General features: G+C 37.8%; 1 protein-coding gene across 5 annotated transcripts; it reads left to right on the top strand.

Moving 5' to 3' along the window:
* The first annotated feature begins 9,587 nt into the window (after positions 1–9,587).
* Positions 9,588–11,045, top strand: LOC147298796 (uncharacterized). Of its 5 annotated transcripts, none has more exons than XM_086229730.1 (3): positions 9,588–9,667; positions 9,818–10,131; positions 10,315–11,045. In XM_086229730.1, the coding sequence occupies exons 1-3, from the start codon at positions 9,588–9,590 to the stop codon at positions 11,043–11,045; spliced, it is 1,125 nt and encodes a 374-aa protein (XP_086085856.1). The 5 variants fall into 5 exon arrangements, with proteins under 5 accessions (XP_086085856.1, XP_086085855.1, XP_086085858.1 ...); XM_086229729.1 differs by having other exon boundaries at positions 9,588–9,688; positions 9,827–10,131; XM_086229732.1 differs by having other exon boundaries at positions 9,588–9,690; positions 9,949–10,131.
* Positions 11,046–12,114: the final 1,069 nt, after the last annotated feature.

Here is a 12,114-nt window from a genome sequence, read left to right as displayed (position 1 = left end):
CCAATGAGAATAGATATCACGCTTTCCAATATCAAATTTTAGGGGCTTTAGATATCGGTAAAATTACTGATATGTATGAGCTTTTTTATAGTAGTGAATTTAGTTGTAATTGCAAAATTCCCGATGACGTAGTCCAGCACTCCTCGAGTACTGGGTTAGGTCATGTAGCACGAAGCGTTTGTGCGAAGTTATCAGTCGATAACTTTGTACATTCAACTAGTCGTGCGAAGTTATCAGTGGATAACTTTGTACACTAAACTTAAATTCACCTTAGACTCGTTCGAGAGTCTGTTGGACGCGTGCATGGACGCTAGGCGTGACTGCGCTCCAATATGATTCTTGAATTGTCCAAATTACCTATGGACAGTTTGGGAGTGCACAATTATGTGTTGTGGTTAGCAGTTCATGTAACGTGGTTTTGATCTGAGAAAATTTCGGCAACATCTCCCTATGTGTTCTTCGAGTGCATACTAAATATTTGTTTTAAATATCTACGTCGTGCACTTGGAGAACCATAGAGAAATGCTGTCGAAATTTTCCTAGATCGAAACTACGTCGTGCGAGCCAACAACTACGACACATATGTGCATTCTCGAATGGGAGAGGGCCCTTACCAGAGGCATAAGGAGACGAAGAAGGGTGACGAATCTTTTTCTAATTGTCGTGTAATATGGAAACAGGCATCATGGACCGACAATGGATACGTAATACGAATCGTGTTAGTAATGAATATTTATATGAGATCGAGTCATTTATCCAAGTTGCACATGAACATGTCAATGCTTAGAATAATATAAAGTGTTTGTGCCAGAACTGTAACAACACTTTATGGAAGACAATGTGTGAAGTCAAAATTCATTTGGTGAAATATGAGATGTCACACAACTATACGACATGGTATTATCATGGTGAACCGAGAGTTTATGCTTCGACTTCGTCGCATGCTCGAACAAGTATGCAGCCTACTGAATCTGTTGGTGATGATAATGACCAAGTGATGGGTATAATAAACGATGCTTATCTATATGCATCGCTTGATCACGAAGTCAATCAGGATGATACAGAGATCGATAATATGGATGAAGATGATGGGTTGCCCGAAGTCCAAAGAGAAGAGTTTGATAAGTATGAGAGATTGTTGAAACAACTTCAGCGGGAATTGTACTCTAGTTGTGAAGAGTTCTCAGTGCTAACTGTTGTTGTTGAGTTAATGCATTGGAAAGTACTTAATCAATATTCGAATCGAAGTTATGATCAGTTGATGGGGATTAAGAAACAAATGCTTCCAAAGAACAATCATATACCTGAAACTCATTATCTTGCGAATAAGGTGTTGAAAGATCTCGGTTTGGGATATGAAAAGATTCATGCATGCAAGAATGATTGTGTATTGTTTTACAAAGAACCCCAAGAGAAGGATAAATGCCCTGTGTGCAATGAGCCGAGATATAAGAACAAGTCTGTAGAGAGAAAGAAACAGATTTCGCAAAAGGTGTTGCGTTATTTCCCACTTAAGCCAAGATTGCAACGATTGTACATGTCGACATATACTGCAAGTGACATGAGATGGCACAAAGATAATTGGGTTGAGGATGATGTGATGAGACATCCTGCAAACAGAAGTGCATGGAAAGAATTTGACAAGATATATCCGGATTTTGCAGCAGATCCACGAAATGTCATATTAGGACTTGCTACTGATGGATTTAATCCATTCGAAAATATGAGCACATCTCATAGCACTTGGCCAGTGGTCGTGGTTCCTTATAATTTGCCTCCCTGTAAATGCATGAAAAAAGAATTCACAATTATGACGCTATTAATTCCAGGACCGCAATCCCCTAGCAAGGAGATCGATGTATATTTGCGGCTGTTGATTGATGAGCTGAAAGAATTATGGCAAAATGGTGTGCCGACATATGATAAGTCCACCGGAACAATGTTTTCCTTGCATGCAGCAATCATGTGGACAATAAATGATTTCCCAGCTTATGAGAATCTATCAGGCTAGAGCATCAAGGGTAATATGGCATGTCCTACTTGTAATAATGATATAACTTCCGCTTGGCACAGTGATAAAATATGTTATATGGGCCACTGAAGATGGTTGCAGGGGATCATAAATGGCGTCACAATAATGAGGCATTTGACGGAAAAAAGGAGATGAACGTGAAACCTAAAGAATTATCTGGTGATGATATCTTGAGGCAGTTGAATAACTGAGAATTTGGCTGGATTGGTAAACATCCCTCTAACAAATAACGAAATATGCCAAGGTCACCTGCACATCTAAATTGGACGAACAAGTCAATATTCTTCGAGTTGGAGTATTGGTCCAAGTTGAAAATCAGGCACAATCTCGATGTAATGCATATTGAGAAGAACGTGTGCGAAAGTTTGGTGGGGACAATTTTGGGCATTGAGGGAAAATCAAATGACACAATTAAGGCTCGACAAAATTTGCAAGGAATGGGCATCAGGAAACATTTGTGGTTAACGAAGAAGGCTGATAAAATGATAAAGAACATCCATTTTATACAGTGAAGCTTGGGGATAAGAAAGAATTCTTAAAGTTTCTTGCATCGGTCAAATTTCTAGATGGATACACATCTCACGAAATGTGAAAATCGACTCTGAAAAAATTTTGGGCTTGAAAAGTCATGATTTTCATGTTTTATTGCAACGTCTGCTTCCGGTGAGTATTCGAAAAATTTTGCTCGAAGATGTAGTTGAACCGATTGTTGAGTTGTCGAGGTTCTTTCAGCATATATGCGCTAAGATGTTGCGTGTGTCGGATGTGTCAAAATTGAAAGATGAGATTATGTACATCCTATGCAAATTTGAACAAATATTTCTACCGGCTTTTTTTGATATAATGATTCACTTGATGATACATTTACCGCAAGAGGCAATTCTTGCTGGATTGGTCAGTTATCAGTGGATGTACCCAATAGAAAGGTACTAATTCCTAAACTTTTTTGTTACTATTCTCCAAGTTTAGCTCTATGTTACTCATAAAAGTTTTCTCACTATGTACTTACATTTGCAGAATGTTGGGTAATTACAAAAGGTACGTCCGAAACAGGGCACGCCCCGAAGGCTCCATAGCGGAGGCATACATTGCAAATGAATTCATCACCTACTGTGTAATGTATCTCAGCAGTGTTAAGATGTCATTCAATCGGCTCCAACGCAACGACGACGGTGGTGAAAAAAATGAGACTTTCTGTCTTTTCTCAAATTACACGACCATTTGGCGAAGCCCCTAAACCAGCTGTTGAATTCTCAAAACACGATATGGAGGTGACTCATTGGTTCATACTCAACAATTGCGAAGAAGTTGACTCTTTACGCATTGAGCATGAGGAACTAATGAATCGCGACTATCCAGGATGGGACAAGGAACGTGTACATAAAAAGCATCGGGAATTGTTTCCTAAATGGTTTAAGGAACATGTAAGTGATTACTAAAAATAATGATCAGTTCGTTCATGTGTTTGTATGTTTTTTATAATATATTAATTACATTGTCTTTTAACATATGGAAAAGCTGACTGATGATAATTCGCCATTATACAAGGAATTAATGAGTTTGGCGAGTGGCATTTAATGGGTTGAAATGTTTTCCGGATGTAATGTGAATGGAGTTAAGTTTTTAACTGTAGAACGAGATGCCATCTTGAGCACTCAAAATAGCGGGGTTTGTGTAGAGAACTTGGAGACTGGCACGGTAGATTTCTACAGCAAGCTGACGAGTGTACATCAAGTGTTGTACTCGCATCGCTTTCAAGTTATGTTATTTAAGTGTCATTGGTTTAATACAGACCCGAATAGGAACAACAGTATTAAACTCGATTATAACTTAATATCTGTGAACACAAACACTCGATGGTATGAGAATGATCCATTTATTCTTGCCACAATGGCGAAACCAGTATGTTATCTGGATGATCCTAAGGCGGGTGTGAGTTGGAAAGTAGCTCAGATGATTCAGAATCGAAATATATGGGATACTCCGGAAAAAGAAAATCAGGATGACGTAGCCTATCAAGAGGATTCATCTTCGACCATACCCAATCCATACAACAATGATGTTATTATACAACAAGTCGAGATACATGACGTTCTTCCAATTGAGATCAATGCCTTATCAATTGATCTTGAGCCACTTCCCCGAATTGATGTTAATGATTTCATCGATGATGATGATGATGAAGATGAAGATGAAGATGAAGATGATGATGATGATGATGATGTTGATGGTATCGATGATGATGATGATGATGATGATGATGAAATGAGTATTTCTAGTGGTGATTCAGATTAGTAAGTGATAATGGTGATTCAGATTTGTAAGTGATAATGATGATTCAAATTAGTAAGTTATTACTTTAGTTTTCTTTTTGACTAGCATAAATATTTATTGAATTGTGCAGATGAGTTTGATTTCGAACAAGGGTGGATCTCGGAGGTCCAGTTCAGCATCCATGTCCGCCCCTACAGCCCAACCCGCCCCTGCAGTACAGCCCGACCTCATAGTCCAGGGTGAATCGACTCCGGCGATAGCCCCAGATCTCTCATTCAGTACTGGGTCTGCAATTCTGTCGGCACAGAGGGCCCGACGTGGTCACCATTATAGTGTATATGATAATGTTGCGTCATCCACTCGTACTGCCTCATCATCAGAGAGTAAGAAAAACGTTTTCACAACACTTGAGTTTATGTTTAATTTTATTTAGATGTTACAAGATTACTGTGAAATTAATATATTATATTTGCTTTTCTAGGTACCAAACCCACGAGGGGGATAAGTAGAGGGTTAAAGGCGTCTCGAATCACGCACACGACAAACGAGAGGATTCGAATCGTTCTTCAGTAAGATCACCTACGACCGAGCAAAGAGGTCCATAGTACTTTTGCTTCCTTTGTCGGGGCGATTATCCGTGCCGACTGCCCCATGCTTTTCTCCAGTTGGAAAAAGGTTGATGACGCCATCAAGAGGAGCATTATGGGCTCCATTTCTGTGAGTATATTTCGATTAATACAAAATGATTAATTTGATCATTCTTAACAATTTAATAATTATTTTTTTCAGGTAAACTATGACATTTGGATAGAGGATCCGGATGTAGCTAGGTATATGGAGAAGTTATTGAGAAAAGTTTACACACAATGGAAGCACGAGCTGTACATGGAATATAACATGTTTGGATCGGCAGCTGAGGCATTGGCCAGCCCTCCTCCTGATATGGCATCTCGGCTTGATCAGTGGCAGTGGTTGTGCACTCATTTTTAGAGTCCAGAATTTTTGGTATATTATATCATTTTAGGACTTCAAAAATCTTTTTTCTTATATTATTCCTTTATTGTGTATGCACTAATGCATTTACAATTTGCTTAATATTTAACAGAAGAAGTGGAATGCCAATCTTAAGATCCAGAAAGCGCCCACAAGGATTGATTATCATGGTGGTTTCATGCCCTTCTCATACCGGGTGGAGTCGTATCGTCAGGTGCGCTATTATTTAATTTAATATATATATTCCTTAGTATTGTTTGAGTTTTTGTCAACATTACATTCTTTTTCAGGCTGGTTCGCAATTTCCGGAGCTCGACAACTACGGGGATGTTTATGGCCGACCCGGCAACGACAAGGGCATGGCGAAGCACGTTAGTTTTTTATATTTTAGTTTTATTTTACAATTTTTAATATTTGTATTTGATTTTCTAATTTCTAACTTGTATATAACATTTTGAAGGCTGAGATTCTCGCCAAGAAGGCGAGTTATTTGGAGGAGGTGGCCAGCCAGTACCCTCCGGACACTCTGTTGGCGTCGATCTCAGTCCCCGATCGCGATGCCGGTCTTCGTATTATGACGGAGACACTGAGTGTTAGGCGTGGTAGAGAGATACGCGGAATGAGAGCGGGTCGGGTTTGTGATCTCAGCGCCGGGTCTTCGTCTTAGTCATCTGCAGAATTCGTCAACCTGTCCACTGAAGTGCAGCTATTGAAGGGTCAGCTAGAAGAATCGAGAGCGGCATATGCGGAGCAGACGAGTAAGGTGCATCAGATGCAGCAGATGTTTGGCCAGTTGGCCAGGATTGTACCTGGGTTTGTACTGCCACCGAACATTGACCAGTGCATGCCAGACTCCTCCACCGATGCCGATGATGCTACTGACTTAGGGGGCCATTAGTGATTGTATGTACCGATTATATTTGCATACAGTATTAAATTGTTCCTACTTTGTATGAATATTTGGATATATAAATTTATTAATTTTTTTTTATATAGTTTTTGAATAAAGATTTTTTTTAATATTAAATTCAAATATATAATCTAAATAAAAAAAATTTTAAAATAAATATGTTTAGGCGACGAAATTGTTCGTCGCCTAAACATGCTTTGGGCAACGAACTTAATTATTCCTCGCCCAAAGCATGTTTAGGCGATGAACAATTTCGTTGCCTAAAAATGTTTTGGGAGAGGAATAATTAAGTTTGTCGTCCAAAGCATGTTTGGGCGACGAAATACTTATTCCTCGCCCAAATCATGTTAGGCATAAGTATTTTGTTGCCCAAACATGCTTTGAGTTTGAGCGAGGAATAATATGTCCGTCGCCCAAACTCTCTTTAGGAGACGAACGAAATCTGTCGCCCCAGGTATCTTTGGGCGACGAAATTTACTAGTTCGTCGCCCAAAGTCTTGGGCGTCATGGCTTGGGCGACCAAACTGTCGACGAAGATAGTTCGTCGCCCAAACATTTGGGCGACGAAATTTGACTTTGGGAGAAGAATTAGGGTCGTCGCTCAAACCCTTTTTTCTTGTAGTGACAATAACTTGGTATTAATATATATTTGCATAGTAGGACTCACTCTGAATTTTACTTCGATCATCAGACTCGTTTATTTTCTAAATTTCTATTCAATGATTATTATTAGAAAAAATTAGACAAAGCAAAACTATTTAATTAAATTAAATTATTAAAATTTCAAATATTTACCGAAATCACTATGTTTGTCTATTTATTCGATAATAATTAGTTGTTTTAATGTTTTCTAATTTATTTAATTTTTTACAAGAATAATATTTAAATAGAGACTTAAAAAATAAATAATTCTAATTATCAAAATATAACGTGGAATGGGTACTACATATCATACCTCATCATGGCTAAAATGAAATATACCTAATATTATTTATAAAGTATACAAGTTTTAGTTGTTGAGTATTTGGTGAAGTCTACATATTTTAGTAGTTGAGTATTTGCAGGAGTCATCTTGGAAAGCAAACTTTGCATGGGGTTGGAGGGCGTTGGGGGTGGTATGGTTTTCTCATTCTTTTTTGTTTTCTATTTGAAGTTTTAAAATTTGATTTTGTGGTTAATTACTTAAACACCTCATAGGTTTATCATGTTTTCAAATAAACCCCCCAAGGTTTGAGAAATTACAAGAGTCCCTAAGATTTTAAGTTGATTTCACATAATCCATTCCGTTAGAATTTCATCAAAAAATTATAGACATCAGCTGCATAAAAACATTTCTTGGTGATAAATGTAACCTTGTTACAGATGCTCCCTAAGATCTACTATTGTATATAACTCTTGAAATTTAGAAATTACAATAAGACCCCCCTTGAGGTTTAACGCAGTCTCACATAACCCCTTAATAGAAATGGGTGACAAACTATGATAAAATATCAAAGAGGTATGCAATGGAATGTGGTTTATGCTATGGTTAATTTTCTGGAAACTTTGGAAATGGAGGTGTAAAGCTAGTTTTAACCCAAACTTTCCCTGGCCTAAAGATCCTTAAGTAGGTGCATTATTTACTTGTGAGTCGTAAGAATTGCCAGGTTCAGACCCAGAAAAAAAAAAAAAAAAAAAAAAACATTTGCCAGATTCATTCTTTTTGGGGCTTTGGGCCCCACTTAACAGAAAAAATAGCAAAAATTGGCAGATTCTGATGCAAAAGAATTATAGTAACCAGATGCAGCATGTCTTAATTTCTTTATATATTAATAGAGCATGGTGGGCTAGCAGATGGCTTGGCTGCTCTTGGTCTTAATGTGGACTTGGGCTGTGCAGTTTTGGATCATCCCCTTCTGTGGCCCAGCTTATATATGAAGATCAATGCAGGGTTTCTAGGCCCAGAATAGCAGAATGTACAAGAATATATAGCTGTACAAAGCCATTTTACGTTAAGGTCCAATCAATTAGTTCCGTGACATGATTGCAAAATAAGCATTAATTTCTAGGTCTTTAACTGCATATTATTGAGAAGAATTTTTTATGAACTTGCAAGTAGAGTACGTAGTTGGTTGAGTAGCTATGTGAGAGTCAACAACAATCTTAAAGTGATTTCACATTCAAGTCTGCAGAAACGACAAAAAGCAAACATTTATGATGGGAATAAATTATCCAGAGCTTTCATCTTGATTAATATGCAAGAGTCATGTTTGCTTAATTTGAAGGGAGGATTTGATGGCTATATTTTACAATTCTATCATCTAAGTTTTGAGTTAGAAGCTTATTCCAATGAGAAAATTTTTATTGTGTAGGTTTGGGCCGTTTGGCATACTCAGTCTGGCAAACTAATTAAATGGGTGTGTATGTATACTATGATGAATATGACTCTTTGAGCATTAGCTCCGCATTGGATGAACTAAATGTCTTATAAGATCATAAATATTCATTGGGTTGATCTCTCAACTTTTTTTTTTTTTTTGGCCAAGATCTCTCAACTTAATAGCTTAAGTTTTTAAGATGAATATTTGATATAGTCAAAATTACCGGGTCACCCTTAAAATGGACCACATGTAAGAACCCATAGATTATCCACAAGAGACCATTGAACCATTTTGGCACATGTATAATCACCTAAATCACATGGACTCAAATTAAAGAGGGATCAATTGTTCACATGTATGATCATCTAAAAGAGTGATTCTCCGTGAAGGAGAGTGTTGAGCATTAGTTTCATATTAGATTGACGAACTAAGATCATAAATATTCATTGAATCTCTCTGGCCACCTAATAGCTTAATCTTTTAGAAAAAATATTCAATAGTTAATGTATAAAAAATTCTTCATCGAAACGTTAATGCAAATGCATCATATTTAGGTCAAAGAGTGAAGAATGGAATGGTTTTTGGCGTTGGACAACTTGTAATCAATCATTCATGCAATTTGCAATTTGCAATTTGCAATTTTCCGATGGATCACTTTGAGGCAGCCGTAAGAAATGACGATGGTACATATTACACGTACCATTCAATTTGAAGGGAGGATTTGACGGCTATATATTACAATTCTAAAAAGTAAAGCAATGCTAACTTTAGGTTCATAAAAGGTTTGTTGTCTATGGAAGTTTTCATTATTGGGTATCTAACAAAAATAGAGTCGGCTACCATTTGGTGTGAAAGCAAATGATTCCCAATAAAATTATAAAATAATAGCTTAAGACCTTGTACCCCCCCTTATAAATAAGTTTTTCAACCCTGTTATTCTCATCTATCCTTCCTGCTCCCAATAATACAAGTAAATCAAGGGAAGGGTAGAAGATCATAAACAATTAAGTAGCTAGAAATGGCTACAATAAGAGTGTCATATGTGTTGGTGGCTCTCTTTGTAGTGCTCATTTCCATGGAAGCTGCCATTGTTTTGGGTCAAGGCAATGGAAATGGGAATGGCAATGGCAACACTGGCAGTGGCAACGGAAACGAAAATGGAAATGGCAACACTGGCAGTGGCAACGGAAACGAAAATGGAAATGGCAACACTGGCAGTGGCAACGGAAACGGAAATGGGAATGGCAACACGGGCAGTGGCAACGGAAACGGGAATGGGAATGGCAACACGGGCAGTGGCAACGGAAACGCAAATGGTAACGGAAACGGAAACGGAAACGGCAATGGCAATGGCAACGGCAACGAGAAGGATGTTACAAACTATGATGTATTGGAACCACTTGCATCGGGACAGGAGCGATGTTTTTGTAAAGCATATTCAGCCTGTTATTACAAGACCCTCACGTGCCCATCCGAATGCCCTCAGAGAAAGCCCAAACAGAACAAGAAACACAAGGGTTGTTTCCTCAACTGCGGCACCAAGTGTGAAGCCACTTGCAGATGTAAGCAATTTCACCTATTTTTCTCTTCAATTTAGCATTTCTTATATATATATATATATTGCTTAAATAAAGTAAAAGAAATAGATCATGAAATATTCTCTTGTCAGACCATCTAGTTCTATGTTGTCTGGATGGTTGATCATGCAGTCTTACGTACTAATAATTTGATGTTGGTTTTCACAGATAGAAGAGCCAACTGTAATGGATATGGATCTCTCTGCTACGATCCCCGCTTCGTTGGTGGTGACGGTGTAATGTTCTACTTCCATGGAGCCAAGGATGGAAACTTCGCCATTGTCTCCGACGAGAAGCTCCAAGTGAACGCACACTTGATCGGGACTCGACCATCAGGAAGGACTCGCGATTTCACATGGGTTCAGGCCTTGTCAGTGATGTTCGAAAGTCACACCCTGGTCATTGCAGCGAAGAGGGTCTCAAAGTGGGATGACAAAGTTGATGCTGTCATGGTGAAATGGGATGGTGAGGCTATTAGCATCCCCACCGACGGAGAGGCCGAATGGAGGACTCATGGGGACGAAAGAGAGGTAATCATCGAAAGAACAGACGACACAAACAACGTAAGAGTCACGGTCTCAGGGCTCCTGGAAATGGACATAAAGGTCAGGCCTATTGGAGAAGAGGAAAACAGAGTTCACAAGTACCAAATACCAAGTGATGACACTTTTGCTCACTTGGAAACACAGTTCAGATTTTCCAATTTGTCTGATGAGGTGGAGGGAGTTTTGGGCAAGACTTACAGGCCTGGATATATTAGTCCAGTCAAGAGAGGAGTCCCAATGCCAATGATGGGTGGGGAGGACAAGTACCAAACCCCATCTCTCTTTTCACCTCTCTGCAAGGTTTGCAGGTTCCAAACAACTACTCAATCTCAATCTGGGCTTGCACAGTACTGATAATCATCAACATGGGTTTTCTTAATTGTTTTCATTGATCAGGTGTTTCATTTATAAGCATCTGGTTTTTGGGTGACTAATTTAATTAGCATATGTATACGTGAAATTAATTAAAGAATAAACAAATAAGGGCTACAAATTAAGCTTTCCCATGGCATATTGCTATGTATGTGCAAAACCTGTATCATTATATATATTGTACTTCTGGTGTAGAATGTTTAATTAATTATTTGATTCATAGCTTCATATGTATCTCAAACTGAGTTAGTTTTTAGCTGACACTACATTTGTGTCACTCCGATAACTTTTTTCATTTTTCGGCTCAGCAGAGTTGTGCAGCGTTCACTTGCATGGCCACTCCATACTCATCCCATTATTCGTTTCTTATACCCATTTAAACTGTTACGGGTATTGTCGGTTGTTGAATAATATAAAATATATTCAATTTAATCTACCAAATCATCAAAACCAGTTAAACTAGACGAATAATCATTTGGTCTAGTAGATGACATTCAGTAAAAAATACAGATAATGATTTCAAAGTTCATTTTTGAACTCTTAATGATAACTAAACCTATCTAAAATGTTGCAATGTCAAATAGTTCCACTTTCTGACAAATAAGGTCACTTTTTTATTTTATTTGTGTTTTTGGCACCGTGCTCTCGGTAGGTTTTTTTTATATTTTTGTTTAAACTTGGCAAATTGCTATTGTCTGACAGTGACAATTAGTGACAATCATTCTTATTCTATAACACGGGTGAATGTGACTTCATAAACTTGAATTATGTGTTTTATGTTGGTTTCATTAGTTTTTGATATGTTTATATAAAAAAAGATATAAGGTATATTAACGAGTATTATTTTTATGCAGCTTTAAATAATTAATGTCGCATAATGGCAATTATTGTTACTGATTGACAGTGGTAATTGCCGAGCGGTTGGTGGTTTCTGTGTTGCACACATTTCATTAAAGTAGATTGGGCTAGAATTTTCAATAGGAAGTGGACTGGATTATCAGTCTTATTTGTGAACTGGACTTTAGAAGAAAAAAAACCCCAAATGAATTCA

Source organism: Dryas octopetala, chromosome 1, assembly GCF_963921425.1.
Source record: "Dryas octopetala chromosome 1, drDryOcto1.1, whole genome shotgun sequence".
Taxonomy (NCBI): Eukaryota; Viridiplantae; Streptophyta; class Magnoliopsida; order Rosales; family Rosaceae; genus Dryas; species Dryas octopetala.
The sequence above is the reverse complement of the archived record's forward strand: the minus strand, read 5'-3'. Positions and strand labels throughout refer to the sequence as shown.